The sequence below is a fragment of the Melozone crissalis genome, unplaced genomic scaffold, assembly GCF_028551555.1.
Source record: "Melozone crissalis strain CALT ecotype California unplaced genomic scaffold, PUWL_Pcris_2 ptg000027l_1, whole genome shotgun sequence".
In the NCBI taxonomy this organism is placed as follows: Eukaryota; Metazoa; Chordata; class Aves; order Passeriformes; family Passerellidae; genus Melozone; species Melozone crissalis.
This window is the reverse complement of record NW_026535805.1, coordinates 42596393-42614498: the sequence shown is the minus strand read 5'-3', so window position 1 is coordinate 42614498 and position 18106 is coordinate 42596393. Positions and strand designations below refer to the sequence as shown.

The 18106-nt window shown below is 36.4% G+C and overlaps 1 protein-coding gene across 1 annotated transcript in view; it reads left to right on the top strand.

Annotated features, from left to right (window-relative positions):
* The window catches only part of LAMA2 (laminin subunit alpha 2), a 252727-nt gene that overhangs the window by 175495 nt on the left and 59126 nt on the right, over nt 1-18106 (top strand). Inside the window, exons 35-40 of the mRNA XM_054279037.1 lie at nt 1566-1677; nt 5014-5176; nt 9509-9719; nt 11166-11282; nt 12408-12571; nt 16026-16164. Coding sequence (XP_054135012.1) covers nt 1566-1677; nt 5014-5176; nt 9509-9719; nt 11166-11282; nt 12408-12571; nt 16026-16164 — 906 coding nt within the window. The remainder of the gene's footprint in view (nt 1-1565; nt 1678-5013; nt 5177-9508; nt 9720-11165; nt 11283-12407; nt 12572-16025; nt 16165-18106) is intronic.

The window sequence follows — 18106 nt, the reverse complement described above, 5'->3', positions numbered from 1 at the left end:
TCCATCAAGACCATTTGGCTTTTTTTACCTTTTTTCTAACCCAATTGCCTCTTACAGCTCACTGTAGCAATATTTTAGTTCTATATCCAGGCAGGTAAAAAGGGTTTGTAAATCTTAGAGGAAATAACCAATAGTATGATTAAAGCTGTGTAAGTGTGAAAAGACTTTTTCTACTGATAGAGGGATGGAATAGAACAAACTCGCCCCAGTCTGCATGGGTTCTTATTTCTTCCTGTATATTTCTATTTACCTGAACCGTTTTCATATAAATTACTTCCAGTGTAAATTACTTTCAGTGTAACTACTCTGAAGTAGCCCAGAATTGTAAGTGGAATGATAATGCCAGGAATTTTATTTCAGAAACTCAGATGTAAAGTACCTTGAGGGCTGCCATCTAGAAGCCAATCAGGCAAAAATAAATGTGTTTAAGTGCTCCTATTTCTCTGACTATTACTGAAAAGTGTGGGTTTTTTTGTAAGGGAGAAACAATTTGTGCAGTTCAAGTCAGGGAAAACCTAAGCTCATTTTGATTTATTGACCTTCTAGCCATTTCACAGAGACTGGGAAATTCATAATGCCTTGTTTCAAGATTTTTTGGGGAATGTAAAGCCTAAAGAAAAAAGCTAGGGTTTTACTGGTTTTATTTGTTGGGGTTTTTTGGGGTTTTGGTGGTTTGGTTTTAATTGGGTTTGTTTGGGGGTTTTTTTGGGTTTTTTTTGTTTGTTTCTTCTTTTGGTTTGTTTGGTTTGGTTTTTATTTTTGGTTTGCAGTACAGCTCAACAAGCTTTGTGTCTTGAAATGTTTAGCTTCTTTTCAATAAAAAAGGGTCAATTTTTAAATAGGGACCTCAAGAGCTAAGTAGAGTGTCCTAAGATGATTCCTTTCATCAGCATGTTTTTCAGGCCTGCAGCAGATGTCTCCCTTTCTGCTGCTGCTGTGATTCAGTACAATTATAAAGCATTTAGTAACAGAAAGCTTAAATTTTACTGAGCATCCCAATATATCATGAATGACCAATTTCAAGCATTAGAGCTGAATAAAACTACTCTTTATTTTTCTCTCTCTGCCTTGGTCAAATTAATGTATTGATTTAAAGTTCTTCTTGCTCGTTGGAATGAACTGTCTCTTTGAGAACACCTCCAGGGAAGAAGCAAAGAGGTCACAGTACCTGCTGCACTTTGTCAATCGAAAAGTACACAATTGTGAAGCTATGGAAAGTATTCCCTGAAGAATCTATTAAAAGGTTCCAAACAGCATTTCTTTAAGCAAAGATATTGTTAGTCAGTGGATAATTTAATCCTGTCTCCATTGATGTGCTGCTGCACACAAGTAGGGTTTCTAAGAACCTAAAATAAAGCCTTCCAATTTCCATTTAAAGGAAAAGGTAATAAAATTTAATTGTGTACTTGAACAGAGCATTTCATTCCCCATGCATCTGATCAATAATTCATTGATTGCCTCTGGCCTGAGGAAAGTTTTGTACATGTATTCAGCCTGTAGGAATATAACATAGTGCAGCCTTGGCCTGTTCATTAATTATATTTTCCCTGAATTGGTATCACCAGGCTACCAAGGTGACAGCAGATGGTGAGCAGACCAGGCAGGATGCCGAGAGGACTAATGACAGAGCGAAATCTCTAGGACAGTTCGTCAAAGGCATTCTCCAAGCTGCTGAAGGTATTGGAAAAAATTTAAGTACTTGAGTTGTTTTTCAAGAAAACTGGAGGATGTTAGGGGAAGAGGGTCTGAGAGACAGTGGGGAAGACTTTATTTGCCGAGAAATGTCATGTGCTTAAAGTGCTGAGTGAAGAAAAGGCAGTAAACTGTCCTCAAATTTTTCTTCAAATCTGTGTATAGAGTTTATATGAACACTTAGTGTATTGGTAATTATGAACAAAGACTAGAAGAAAATGGAGCACGTTCCTTCTGGATTTTTGCAGTTATCTGAAGAGCTGTTATGATGAAGTAACAAACAGTGCTTAGCTTTTGTTTATTTTCAAAGCAGTTAAAAATATGTATTGGTAAAAAAGTTTGGTGTAATTTTAGTACTTGGTACACTTTACTTCAAAAATGCACTTATTTCTTGTGTTAATGAACATCTGCTGCTTAGAATTTGCAAGTGACTCCTAACCCTACCTATGCAAGGAGCCAAAGTCAATGCTCTGTCTTCCACAGACTGATTCACTGCACTTACACTGCAATAAATACTTATGAGAAAAATAGATTCTAGATGGCCTTAAGAAGCAAGACCTATATATTTCATAAAGCTATTAAATAAGATAATGGCTGAAAATATTACAATAATTGGCAAATACAGATTTTTTTTTTACTTGAAACAGACTTTTCAGCTTTTCCTCCTCCAAATATTCACTGCAGTACTGGTTTTAGTAGCTATGCTTCTGAAGGCTTATGTCATTGAAAGGAAAAGCTTTGACTTTTGTCCAAGTGCTATAAATTACATTTTATATTGTCTTTTGTGCAACACTTCCATGTATGTGCTTTGGAAGTGAACTGAACAGCACTTTAGGATATCTTTAGGAGTTGTAACTTTGACAAGAAAAAATTGCAGGAAAAGCAACAAGAAAAAATTGCAGGAAAAGCGACAAGAAAAAATTGTGGGAAAAGCAACAAGAAAAAGTGAGCAAATTTTTGAGAATTTTTTTAAACAAAAGACCATGTTCCCCATGTTTCAGAATGAATTTGAGATGATGAGCAAAACAAAGTCTTTGATGCTACTAAGTTTAGGCCCAGTGTTTGTAGCTCAAGTAAAAATTTCCTCAAGCAGGTTTAGCAGTAGGAAATACAGAGTTAGAAAACTTTGAGGAGGTGAAATAAATTTATGCAGTATCTTAGAAGTGGACAAAACCTTTTAAATCAATGTGTTTGCCTAGTGGCCAAGTTAACATTTTAAGAATACATGAAATACACATTGAGAAATACACATCACAGGATTGAGAGATACCTTGTGGGTTAAGGCATCCACTCTCCTACTATCAAAAACTTTCAAAAGCTCATCTTCAAAGTAATTTCTACAAATACGCACAATCTGGATAGGAGGCAGTTTAAGTACTCTTCATAATTGCCATAGTTCACATTTCTAGCAAAAAATATTCATGTTTAGTTTCTCATCGTGTTTCCTAGCAAACCCTGTTCTTTAGCTCAAATAGATGTTTTTTTCCATTCCCTAGTACTTCTCCTCCTTCCCCCAACACCAGATATATTTGCAAAGAGAAATCATATTCCACTTTGGCCCCTTTTTTTTCTAGGCTGAATCGCATCAAAGAGTGTTCTCCCAAATCTCTTTCCCTTTCTCTGCTGAAAATTATATCTGTGTTTCCGAACCACGGCCAAAAAGCATGAAATGATGTTTTTTCAGTGTCTTGCTCTTCAGGAGGAGTAAAACTTGCCTATATCTGCTCTCCTAATAATGTCCCAATAACTTTTTTTTACAGCTGGATGCCACTGGTGATTCATAACACAGCTACATTCTTCTCATTCATACCTTTTACCTCACTGACAAAACTCCTCATTAAAAGCGAGAAGTTTGTAGTGACTGGTTCTAATGACCATGCTCTGACTGCTTATTCACTTCTACTGAGCTGATTGTTGACTTTCTGAATTTCTGAGTAGCTGTAACTAATTTTCCTTCTTAGCCATGGAATTTCCCTTCTTTGCAGTTCCTAGCCTTTGTCTATGTCAGTGTACCCAGACCTTTTACCACCACTGGACTCTGATATTTGCATTCCACTGAGCCACAAAACAAAACATGGTTAGGAGAAGAGAAGGATAAAATTTGGTATAGGTTTTTCTGAACCTAAGAAAAGGTTAGCTAATATGTTCATTTTTCTTTTATGTAAATATTCAGGGACGTTACTCACTATTTTTTAAATGAAATTATAAAAAATTAATATAGACTTATTCCTGGCCTGAGGTACCTTAGTAATGATGCATAATATAGTAAATATTTGAGATATCCATGATCCATTTGAGGAAAGTGTAGTCTTTTTCCAGACCTCACAAAACCACTCATTATTAAAGATACAAATCTCAGTTCTCACCAGTTAATCAAAGACATCATTAGATTAGAATTTCCTTCATAATTTGCTCTAAACCTATACTATGTGTAGAGGAAATAGTAATTTACTGAGGTTTGAAATACTGATTTTAATGTCTTCAATTAAATATTTAATTTTAAATACTCATAAGTACCCCTGTGACCAGGAACAGTGCCATTTTAGAGAAATCAGTTATTTGGGAGCGCTTTACTGTGGAAGGGCAGCAGTACTTTTTAAAATTGAAGATGGAACTGTTTGCCATAAATGACTAGTTGCTTCTGAAAGTGGGTATTCTAATATGTTGTGGTGTGCTATGGCAGAAAGATTTTAGTCCATCCTTGAGTATGATGCTGTGTGTACAGCTTTATCTGTTTGGAATAATTTGGCTGTTCCAAACACATTTACAGTAAACCTTCATATACTCCAACTTTCAATTTTTTTTCCATTTCTTCATATCTTCTTTTAAACATATGAGTGGGCTTAGACATCTGTGGGTGTCTCACTCCTCTTTTGCTTCATTTTCTAAAATTTCACAATTGTTTATTCTTCCCAGAACTGTTAAGTCCGAATGCTAAAAATGACATATTTTAAGGTTCTCCAAAAGTAATTTAAGCCTAATTTTCATTGCTTGTCCTCCCTGCTCCTTAATTCTACAAGCAATATAGCAAACTGTCTTCTGCTTGTTTTAAAGGTTCAGTGCAAATTCTTTCTTTGAGGAGCAGGAGGAGGGGAGCAATGTATTTATCATCCTGGATATAAAGACTTCTTCAATTATTGTGTTGAAAAGTGAACTATAATAAACAGTTTGATGAAACATATATTATTTTCTCATTTGTTACTGACTATTGGATCACAGCAGAAATAACCAGTGCAAGTTGTGTGCCACTGATAGAGTAGGCAGCTTCTCTGTTGTTTTTAATTACTAGCTCCTTACATAATGTATTTTGGTCCCCTGCAGCTGCAAAAGAAGATGCTGTGAAACTGAATGAGACACTCAGAACTCAAGACAAGACTTTGGAGAAGAGTCTTCCAGAACTGCAGAGTGAGGCTGAAGGAATGGTCATAGAGATGAGAAATAGAGACTTCAGTGTGCAAGAAAAAATGGCTCAAGATGAGTTAAAGTGAGTAGAGAGACCCCAGTCTCCAACCTCCTAGTGACAATGTCTGATTCTTGTAAATGTGATTGTCATGTTTGCCAGTCAAGTTTTCTAGCTGAGGCCTATAGAAATGTGAAAGAAAGCAAAGTCTAATACTTTGTATCTGTTGATATAGCATTTGCATTCTTGAAAATGCTTACATATGTGAAAAACAATCCCAAGGAAATTATTTCCCTGCTCCACAGGTACCAGCAACATTTTTAATTGAATTCTAATTTTTCTCAGTTTGTTTTTAGTTTCTGCTTCAGACCTGATGAATGGCTTTAGTACTAAAAATTCCATCTGGAAGCTTGGGGATTTTCCCTGGAAAACTAGTTGGTCTAATAAAAATAATAACTGTCTGACAAGATTGTTCAATATAATAGACATTATAAAGACATAAATAGACATTATATCTAAACATATTTTGCCACGTTTAGAATGGTGTAGGTCAGAATAAACCATTTCTGTGGCATAATTCAGAAGCCTGCTGTTTGGTTATTTAATTATCTGTAAATAAATGTATACATATAATTATATTGGCAGCTGTTTATAAAGCAATATGCCAAATGCTGAACACTTACCTGACTGAGAAAAATACTTGGCTTGAAGTTAAAAATTCTGGTAGTTTGTTACATCTATATGAGTAAGACCAGGCATATTTCCAGAGTTAGGCTTTGCTTAGCTCTTCACCAGTGCAAACATCTAGCAGGGAATCCAGCTGAGCAGGGGCACGGTCCATTGAAGTTGTGATGGATCAAAAAACTGTCTGGGATAGAGTTATGCAGGCCTGAAAATGTCAGTTATCAGGTGTGTGCATACTGTAAGGAGACGCAAATGGAATGCAAAATTAGCTGAGAATTCCAAGCAGTTTAGAATCAGATTTGCACTGCCTATATTAGACTTTATAAACCAGATCATTTTCTGGAAATCCTGCTAGCAGTATTTCTTCCCATAACTGATAGCTCTACTTTCTGTTCTCTTGAGAAAGAATATATTGCAAACTTATTTGTGAGCAATGTTTTATTGCTTTTTCATCTGATTCCACTGAGTCTGTTCTATGCCTTCTCTACTCACACAAAGAAATAAACCAGTAAAAAGTTGAGATGAGAAAAATTTAGCCAAACCTTTGAAAGTGCTGCCTGCAAATTTAGGGCTGGCTGGAGAAGGGCCTTTCAAACAAGGTATTATTAGTCCTCAAATGCTATTACTGACATGAAAGTGTCAGACTACAATGAAATAATTTCCTACTCTAGCCCAATAGCTAGAGTAGAAAATGCAGTAGGTTTTTTTTGAGGGACAGAACTTCCCTCCTTCTTTCATTCTTCCTGAAATGTACAAAGTGAGTTTTTAAATTTCTCTGTATAGGAATACTTTTTATACTAAGAGGTATGTGAATATATTCATTGATTTCAAATAAGGTTTATGGTTTATCTTAAGGATAGGGTTACCTCTTTATAGGCTGTCACTGAGATCCAAGAAATTTTGGCAGCCAACTCAACAGAAGGTAAATTAGTCACTGTGCATTACAGGATAGGGAGGAAAGGACCCTAGAGATGTTGTTTTCTGAAAATGCCTCCTGAAGGAAAATGTTATAAAACTCTTTAAATAGTGTAGTAAGAAAGTGGATAGGATGCACTCTGCAAGCAAGAAGAATGAAGAAAAATTAATCATGCTTAGAACTCTGGAGGTACAGGTGCATGGATGTGGATCTCTGTGCTCCACACCTGTGTGTGCTCTCTACAGACCCATTTGACATACTTAATTTTGAATAAAGTAAGGCTCTTGCAAGCCTCATGATCACTTTGAGGTGCTTACACTTTGGTGAGTTGTCTTTTGTCAGTGATTGTATTCTGTTTTCAGAATTTTGTCCGAGAACAGAATGACAAGATTCAGTGGATTCTCTGCTGTGTTTTCAGTGAATTCTCAAAACTTAAATAAAGAAGACAAATGAAGTAAAGTTTTCTTGTTTTCATAGATGGCAAAGCTTCTGTTACATATGCAGGTTTTTCCCTTATTTTCCTTCAAATTTTTCAAATCCAGGCTCTTATTGCCTTAATGTACTGAAATGGCATATTAGTTATAGTAATTTCTCTCTAAAAGAGCATATACAGAAATACACCAGTTGTGTTCTGAAGTGCCATGATTTTAATATTTATGAAGTATATCTTTCACTATTTGATAACATTCCTTCATGTTTTCTCAGATGCCACTGAGTTGCTATCAGGGGATGCTGTGAGCCAGAATTCTTTCTTTCTGTTTAGTATGCTGAGTAGCTTTATTTTTGTGTGACTTTTTCTTCCACTAATTTGTCTGATGGCTTCTGAACCTCTGTGAATTTCTATCATCCACTTTCCTGGGGGAATGAATTGCATAACTCAGCCATGCAGTGTTGGAAGATATGCCTCCTATGTTTTGACATTGCTTTCTGATATTTCTATTTCTGTTTTTGAAGAGACATGAGACAGTTGATCACCTTATACATGCTATTCATGATGTTACAATCCTTATTTCTTCTCCTTCTGCTGGTAGGGCAGTTCTAACATATTTAGGCTCTCATGTGCAGTTAATGGGTTTTAATCATTTTGTTATGAGTTTCTAATCTTGTTTGTTCTCTTGCACTCGTTTTGAGCATCCAGACCATTCAGCATTCCATGTGTTAGGCCAGATCTGTGATTGTTTCTTCTAAAACTTCAAGCATTTTGTATAGTTTTATTCTTAAAGCATTTTGTATAGTTTTATTCTTAAAGCATTTTGTATAGTTTTATTCTTTTTCCAGGGTGGTTTCTAGTGAAAGTAGCACAGCTTAAGTGTACAAGAGAGTATTTCAAGAAATGTGGCACAGTCCAGTCACACAAAAGTTCTAAAGCAAGGGATTACATGGAACAGATTGCCTCATACTTCATTAGAAAGAGCAGAGGAAAAATGCTCAACAGATCAGTATGAAAGTGCGATCTTAGGAGCAGCAAGGAAGAGTTTTGAGGTAGACCACTGGATGGATAAGTAGTTTGAACTGTGCTATGAGGCAGGGGAATAAAAGGAAAATCCATCTGTTTCATACTCTTCCTCCAGTACTGCAGTGTCATATGGGTGTCAAAATTTGCCAGAAGTGTAAGACAGGAGCTTCTTATAGAAGAATAATGGAGGAGATAGGAGAGAAATCCTGAATTCCTTTCTACACTTCTGTGACAGGGTATCAATATTGGGATTTAGTTTTTGATTAAATATTTTGTCCTCAGAAGTTGTGAATCCAATATGTGAATAATTTTTTTCATCAAAACCAAAGGCAGAATTGATGGGAAAAAAAACTCTAATCCATCTCAGAAAATCCCAAAACTAAGATAACAATTTGACTTCCCTTGGCTCCACTTCAGACTCTTAATCTAAATTATGTCCAGTGTCAGCATATCTTTTCCTCCTTGCCCATATCTTTTTGGTGTGCATTTATTTATATGTTTATTTTTAGAAAATTCCTAATGGAACTGACTACAGGCAGGCCGAATTGCAAGATTTTTTCAGAAAATACAGTTCTTGCTTTCCACACTTTGGCATATTGAAACAGGAAGAAAAACTTAATCTGTCCTAGGTGGAAGAGTGATGAATTTATTCCATAGTTATTATCTATCCTACATATTCCTGTTTACTTAGGATTTTTCTTATCTCTAAAGCATCATTTTGGAAGTGCCTGAGGTGCCACTTTTTTTTTCCTGCCCTTGACATACTGGATTAACACAGTGGTGTTGCCTTTGGTGAAACTGATTTGAGGTAGGCAGATGACAGTACTCCAGTCCCTTAAAACTGGGGTCAGCAAAATCCATTAAAAATACTCCAGAGTGTATTTTAGATAAGCAAAATTTTTTGACTACTGGAAGTCATACATCCAAGGATCTAGGTTTGGGTTTTTTTAATTTCACCAGAAAGAATTTATGATTTTTGACTGTCTAGTCTAAAGCAGTTGTCTACTTCAAGACAGCTTGAAATTGGTGGAATGTTTCAGAAAACTTCAGTTTGCCAGTCAGATCTCAAGAATTGAAATTAACCAAAAAAATTAATAAAAAAATAGTCTTCAAAGGAGAGTATTTGAATATATTCTGCCTCATAAGTAGGCCCTAAGTGGAATTTAAAAACCTCTTTTAAGAAAGGGCTTAGAAACAGCTGTCCTTTCACTTTATTAAGCATGTGTCATCTTGAAAATTACTTTGAGACTTAATTTAATTTCCTTTTCTTCTATTTCATTTCCTTATTATTGACACTATTCAGCTTATTTGGTGTAGGGAATATGAACTCAGTGTCTTCATAGGTTGCAATTTATTTCAGGAATGCAGAAGATCTTTTGGACAAGGTGAAAAAATTATTTGGTGAGCCCAGTGAGAAGAATGAGGATCTCAAAAATGAGGTCCGGGACAAGCTAGCAGACTACCAAAGCAAAGTTGCTGATGCTCAAGATCTGCTAAAAGAAGCTGCAAGTAAAATTTGGGAGGCCAACCGTTTATCTGCAGTCAACCAAAAAAATATGACCATGCTGGAGGTGAGTGCTGACAGGCTTTATCCTCGATTACTTTGATTCTGATTAAAGATGGAACCTTTGCATGATTAAATATTGAAAAAAATATAAGCCAAAAAAAGTATTATAAAAATCTAGCTATATTTAATCTAATTTAAAGGGAACGTGTTCCTCAGAATGAGGAAGTGCACTGGCTTTTAAAAGTAGAATTACTCCCCTGCTTTATTGAAATAATACCGTCTGCTTTGTGGAAGGTACCCTGGATTTATTATTCTGTGGGAAATTAAATTCGTCCCAGTATAAATAGTCATGTAAAATTCAAAGCATGTGCTCAATATTTAAATAGGAGTTCTGTTAAAATCTTTGCTGTCATATATTTGCTTCTAGAAAACTTACCCTTTCATCTCCCTCTCCAACCCCTGGGAAGAAGACTGAAGGGGGTGTGTGGATATTACAGAGCAATAAATCAAACTCTATCCTCGGTAGTTAGCAGCTGATATAAATGATCTCTCTCATAGAAGAGGGGTCTGCTTGTGATTTAATTTAAATTGCAGAGACTTAAAGAGCATATTATACTGTACATTAACAAGCATTTAACCAAGACATAAAGAGCAGAGTCACCCTAATGAAGATGAATGTTTCAGCTCTGTATCTCAGTGAGCTTTCACCTCAAGTACAGTATGAGGTTAGAGTTCTGAGACCTCCGTTCTCAGCAGAGATTTCTGTGCTTGTTTGAGTTAAGGAAATGCAGTGATCTGACGAATTTAGGTGATCTCTGTCCTGTTCATTTTCTTCCCAAAGGTGGATGGGTAAAGGTTGGAGAAATTACCTCCTATTTCAGTTTTAAAAATATTCTCTGCATCACTGTAGCAGAGTGCCTTTCCAGCAGTCCTGCCCACAAGGCTGCCATGGCTTCCTGTCAAACTAATCTGTGATACTCAATGGATCTTGCACAGGAAATTGCCAATTCTTTATTCAGAAGTCCATCCTTACCACACAATATGCAGTAGTTTTACTAATTGGAAAATCAGAAATCTTTAGGTTACTCCAAACCTTTTATTTTGCATTCAGCAGTTGATGAAGTACCACTGGATGGAAGTAGGAAAGCAGCAGAATATTTTTATAAATTTTTCCTTCATTGTCAGAGGTGATTTACAAAATTAGGAACTTACACATCTGGGTAGCAATTAGGATTTGTAACTTTGTGGTTTGTTTTGCAGTAGCACTTCAGGCAATTACCTCTGTTAGAGAGCAACAAAAACCTTTCCATGTGGGGGGACAGTACACAGCTGGGAATGGGAGGACAAAGGAAAGATACCTTACATGTGCTTTATTCTTGTCACCATCTCAGCTCTGAGAGCTCAGAGAGTTGCAGAAGGGGCATTGTGGCATGGTGACAAAATGCAGTCTGGCATTTGAACTGTTCTAGTAAACAACTCGTCTTTTTCTTTGTGGGAACTCGTCCTATAGAAAAGGAAGCAAGCTGTAGAAGATGGCAGACAAGATGTTGAAAAGACCCTTCAGGAAGGGAATGATGTCCTTGATGAAGCCAATAAACTTGCAAATGACATCAGCATAGCTGTAGAGGTGAGAATGTGTCATCCTTACCAGAGAATTAGTACAACAAAACATCATTGTGGAAGCAAAATAGGTTAATAAAGTTACACTTAATTTTTCATTCCATTTATCAATATTGAAATATTTTACTTGGGATATTTTTTTTTTCCATTGCTGTATAGCAGAAAAGGTAGTCTGGTGTATAAAAATTAATAATTTGGAGTTTTAAGTGATTCATTGGATTACATGTGAGCTAGGTCACAATGTTTTAGGGATTCTGCCATTTATAAATGTACTATTCTGATTATGGTACTAACTTTATCTTGAGAATTACAGATGTAGACCCATTCACAGTCTCACTGCAACTCTGTAATCTAGGTATGGATTTGCCTGCACAAAAACTGTATATCAGAAGGAAGCTTCTGAAATAATTTGTTGCCTGTGGCCACAATTTTAAGTCTAGACAGATCAGGGAGAGGATTGAAATCTCATTTTACATAATATTTTTGAAAATTCTGCCTTAAAAGTTTTGCCAACAGAGTTTGAGATCAGTGTTGTAGCTACAAAAAAAAAAGCCATCTTGAAGTATCATTGGTTCTGCAGATATTTCCAGCATGCATTGCAGCTTGCCATAATAAATGGAAAAATGCTCTTTGGAGAAATGGAAAAGGAGACACAGTGAAACAGCTTTTTGGAACAGGAATGGCAAGTCTTCAAAAAACATAGTTCTTACTGAGAAGCTTTAATAAGCAAAAAGATGTTGTATCCACTCAAAGGGTCCTGAAACATGAAACTTCTGCCACTTAATAGTTATTACTGTGGAGCACAGCAACAATTTATTATAGCTATACATGCATCTACATTTAGGAAGGAAATCCAAATTAGTCTATAAACTTTAAACCATGCAATTCCTTAATTATAAAAGAAAAGCTTCTGCTAAGCTCAGGAGAGATGAGTAGCTCTTGGAATATTGTTTATCTCCTCTCTGCTTTCCAGTTCAGCCATTCCTGTTACTCATTGTATACTAGTTCCCTGAAATTTTAATGCATGGGTAAGTTGAGATAATAGCCCACAAGGAAAGAAGAAACACCCTGATATATAGATACAGAATGCTAGCAATCAGAAATTCAAAGGCTTTTCTTTTGCCATTTTCAGTATGTGGAAGGTGTTGCAAATAAGATACAGCCAATGTCTGATCAGCTGAAAGACAAAATAGATGACTTATCACAAGAAATTCGTGACAGGATGCTTCCAGAAAAGGTGTTGCAAGCTGAGAACCATGCAGGCCAGCTGAATGAATCATCTGCAGTGCTGGATGGGTAAGGCAGACATTCACTGGTAATGCTAAAATCAAATCATGAAGCAGGTTTGCAAAATTGCTTCACAGAACTTGAAGGGCATTCCTCTTCTTTGACATCTGCCACTGGGGGTATACAAATTACAGGGGCATCTACAAGTATACAACTACTGAGTTAGTCAATTTATGGAGCTCTTGTAAGCAGTTTCCTACATCTTGTGATTCTTATAGGCTGCATGGACAGCAAACAGTGCCCTCAGATGCACTGATAACACAGTTTAACTTATCACATGCTTGCTGCTATGTTGTGAAAAAAATAGCAATTCTTCTTTAAGCGCTCCCTACACATTTTCATGTGCATTTGTTAGAAACAAGTAGTATTTTCCTTTTTAAGATGTCCATTTTGGTAGGAGACTATTATTGTGATTTTTAAATTGCTAAATTGTTTACTGTCAGAAGTCCCCCTTAGTGATGGACAGTAATTTCTCTACCAGTTTCAAAACTCTTTCCCAAAAAAGTAGATATCCTGGACCAAGATGCTTGAACCTAAGAACAGAAACTTTAGTTTCTGTTTACCACTATCACATTCATAAATATAAGAACTGCAATGCCCTTCATTTATATGACCATATATGACTGCTCTTTCAGAAGAATATGCTATATAACTCATCATGAAAATAGTTTCCTGGAAAGAATATAAAACAAGCTGTTGGTGGTTTTTTGGGAATTTTTGGAGAAAAAGAGAGGGATGTCTTTTGTTTTATTGCATTCTATGCACTTAAGAAAGCAAGCCATAAATAGTAAGTGTAATTTGCAATAGTAATACCCAGAAAGAGACCATGGATATTCTGCCTCTTGGACCTTTCCCCAGCAGCAGCTTCAGAGTTTCATTATTTTGTAAAAGCACTGCATGAAAAAAGTATTATTTTTTAAACATCAAGAATATGCTACTTTTTTGCTGCTTCTATCTTTTAGATACTATCTGAAGACTTGAATATCCCAAAGACTTGTGAGCAGATGCTTAACACAGTTTTTTCTTACCAGTATCTATAATTTTGAGGAAAAGACAGGAAATTAGCTCTGATACTTGCAAAATTACTGCTTCATTTACAGTGTAGTTACACTACTGTAGACACCCAATGTAATACATGTTTTAAGGTGTGCATAAAATAACGATAGCTGTGGTTTCCTGGGTAAAAATGAATTTGAAAATGAGTGACTTTAGTGTCACACCCAACCACACATGAATATCTGAATACTTGGAAGGTTGCTGTGAAGGAACTAAGAAAGAGAGAAAATGTAGACAAAAAAGATTTTGCTTCCCAGTCAAATATTGGCAAGACATGCTTTGAGATATAGCTTTTTAACTATTCAAAAGAGGCCTTTTTATTAGTGTTTGTATGTGCTTCTGTCTTAATGTAGGTGCAAGCTTGGCCTTAAGGACCTTAGGGTAGTGTTCAAGATGTTGTAACACCACTATGCATACCTATGTCGCATCCAGAAATCAACCTCAGATTCTCAAGAAAAGACAATAAACTCCACAGAACCAAGGATATTAAAAATTATGTCTAAAGGCAGGTTGTTCAAAGTTAAAATTTCTAATGTGATACATATGAAGATACATGTCTTCAAATATCTTCATGTGATACATGAAGATACTTATATTCAAAGGACAAAGAAATACCGTGGTGCTGTGCAATCAGGATAAAGCTGTTTACTTCATGCACTGACAAGAAATAGTTGTACTTTATAGGCATATACAGTCTCTATCAGTTTGAGGAATTAAAAAGTGTATCTATCTTCACAACTGGCACTTGAGTGTCTTTCAGACAGTTCTAAATTTGGTGATCTAGATTACTGTTTCTTCTTACAGGAGAGATAGAGGGAGAGCCCTGTCTCTTCAGTCACCCTCTAAGGACTCCAATAATATATTGATTGACAATGAGGATGTTCTCTTGAGTGTTAGAACATGGAACCATTCATTAACTTACCCTAGGAAAAAAATTGTTATTTCTGCTGTGTACAAGGAAGCATTAGGGCTTCTCCCTTGTGGCTAATTGCCTGCTCATGAGTAAGCACCATTGGTATTTGGCAAATTCAGTTTAGATTTTCCTAACCAGAAAGGATTTGAACCATGCTTCTAAGCAGTTCTTGAGGTACTTGCTAGGTAGCTATTCTGGGCTCCACATTTGGTTAATGGAGCATCACAGAAACTGAGAGTAGCCTGGTGAGCTCCAGCCATAGTTGAGGACAGAGATTCACTTTTCCAAGGATGATGCAGAGGCAACTCAGTCATGCAGTTTCTGCAGTAACCTAAATGGAATCTCTCTCCCTCTATTAGCTACCTGCTGAATCCAGGGACTATATCTTCTGTCCACTTTGTCTTTTCTGTGGCATTTGGTAGAAATCTGTGAGTAATTGATGCGAGGGTCAGAGCCCAGCTGTCACAGTTCTCCAGAGAACAGAATTACTGGGATGGATTTTCCTTTCTTACACACACACTGTCTCAATGACTAGTTTATACAAGCTGGAACAGGTCCAACAGGAGTAATCTCTGTCTCTCTCATATTGCCAAACACGTGCATGGCTAAAGAATTTCCCAGAGAGGCAAAAATCCAAGTTCAGATCCATTCTTATCTAGTTCAAGTGGGGATTTTACTGCATTTACACTTTATTCTTAAAATCAACATAGGCATTGGTCATAAAGGCTACTGAGATAGTTGTCTTCAAGTTCATTCTGTAGGTGCAGCAATTCTTTGTAGAAAATGTTTTAATATATCATACAGCGAGAGTGCAAGAAAAGTTATTTCCCCAGCCTGCTGACTAGAAATTTCCCTAGGAAGGAGGCTAGCTGAATGCTGTCTCTGCACCAGCAAATACTAACTGTATTTATTTATAGCAATCAGAATGGAGTATTTCATGTACATTGGACATCACATTCAATATGAAGCATTACTGCCTATGTTTTTTATTTTGGTCAGCAAAATTAACATTTAAGATTTGGTTTAGACTGTGAGATCGCCTTCAAAACTAGCAATTCTGTGTTTGGCAGCCAGACCAAGAAATTAATTTTTCAGATATTCTGCTTTAAAACATGTCTGTGGTGATCCTTCATACAGTTCAGGTTTCCTCAAGTTGCCTGGCTCAGCACATAGCCTAAAAACCCACATGATGAATATGCTACTTGCATTAGAGCATTAAGCACAGTGTTATCTTTTCTCAGTGTCTGGTCTATTTTTATCTCACAGAACTTCTCTTTTAGTGAACATTGTTCTTTATGTCTTTCTGCCCAGATGAAATATGAATTCCATTAAACACATGATGCCAGATCTCCTGAAATCTCAAATGTAGCATTGCTCTCTAAACACCTTAGAAATAGCCTTAGAAATACAGGCTGTTTCAAAATGTGGGATACTCTGTTCTGTTGAGCTCTGGCAGCAGGTTTAATGGTCTGTTTACTTTCCTCATCCCAACAGAATCCTTACTGAAGCAAAAAACCTCTCTTTCAATGCCACACGTGCTTTCAATGCTTATACTAACATCAAGGATTCCACAGATGAAGCTGAAAGAGTTGCCAAGGAAGCCAAGGCCCTTGCAAATGAAGCTATGCAAGAGGTAAGGAAAATGAGTACATGAAAAAGAACGTTTAGATTTTTTGTGGAATGTGCTACATCTGATCGCAGATCCATGTTTTGCCATCTTAAAACTTTATGTGAAGACCTTTGCCATCAAACATTCTTGTTTTTGTGATCAGAAAGCTATGCCTCTGTCATAGCTATGTGTACCTTCAGACAGTCCCTATTTGTTCCTAACTCATGATCCTTAGTTTTGTTCCCCATTTTATTTACTATCCTTCCTCCTGAAGGATAGTAAATAAAATGTGTATGGCTCAAGCCAACAGCTTTGAGTCAGGAGCCATCTGATATTCAATAGTGCAAGTTTAGATGTGGGTAATACATACATTAAATATAAAGAACTTGGTACCTTAATTAACTCTTCAACTTAGTTCCCTGAAAATGCTTGATGGCACTTCTCTGCACATCAGATGAACTGCATGCACCTGGCCAGAATTCTAGAAATGGAGAATTGTAGGAGGAGAGTGGAAATTTTATTCACTTGGTGACCTCTACTAGTTTTTGCAGAGAAATTTTATTCTCACTATGAGGTAGCACTGTAAACTTCCAGAGAAAATGAAGAGAACTTTTAAAAATAGGATAGTAAGGTAATGTCAGCTCTCCACCCTGGGTCACAATGAAGATCTTGGCTCTTTGATGCTTATACTGTGAGCAGAAAGCATTCTGAGCATAGCCAAAATTATCTTTAAGGTCGATATCAGAGGAGTTAGTGGCTAATTTGTGGGTGTCGGTCAGAGACCAACAGGCATGCCCTTCACATGCATACAGAAATGTGAGTCAGTGACAGTATAATATGAGAGTGCCAGAACTTATATTTGATATAGGGACTTGTAGATGAGCAGAAACAACTTGTAATTATAGCACATGTATGTGAATAAATGTACATGAATAAAAGTAGCTTACAGAGGGCTACTTCAGTCAAATGCATTATGAGAATAGCAAAATCAATCACATGCTGTGAAGCTCTGTATTCATCAGAGGGATAAAGTGAAGGAGCCACTGCCCAAAAATTTCAATATTTGCAGGCTGTTTATATTTTCAGTGTTTTTTCAAATAACACTAACCACTGTATTTCTCTCTTAATGAATAAAATCACCTCACACATGACAATGTGCTAGTTCTCTGTAAATTGTTCTTTGTTTTAGCAGAATGCCTAATTACACCACAGAAGTAAATAAGGGCCTGACCCTTTTTGGTTTTTTTCCTTCTCATTACAATTTAATATGCAATGTCTTTTTCTCCTTTAACAACTTGGAATGAGTGAGACAGGCAGCTGTTTCAGGGATTGAAAAGGAGAAAAAAAAGAGCAATAAAGAAACAAAGCTAGCAATTACAGGATGATGACAAAAGTATATATATCACTGGGTGATTATAGCATAGAGAGAAAGGGGATTGATAATTTAATTGATGGAGGTCAAGATGGATTATATGATGTAAATAGAAGCAAGTGAGTAGCAAGGAAAGAGATGAAAATATTAGGGTGATGTTTTCAGCATCTCCTTTGCATGTATTCATTAGAAGGAGCTTGGTTTTTTTTATGAGCAGTGTATGTGAAATGGGGATCTAGTTGATGAGGAAGAAAATTGAGGCAGCTGATGCCTTTTAAATGTGATTGACTTGATACAGAGGTCATTGGTGGTTTGCCATCAAATTGCTGCAGAGCAATAGATTTAGCTGTTATTTTTTATATGTTCATTTGAGGGTTTTGAGCCAGATTTTAAAAATATGTCAGCTGTGAACTACAGTCATCCCTTCTTTATTCTGTTTCCTTGTTTGTATTTAAAGACTGTTGAATGATTGCTCAGCCTAGGTGAAGAGTTTAACTGGTAAAACTGGTAACCAGGTAAATCAGGGTCCCACTTTCTGGAGGTCCCAAGGACTTTTTAGCTGAGCTTCAGCACAAGATCAGGAATGTACCCTCA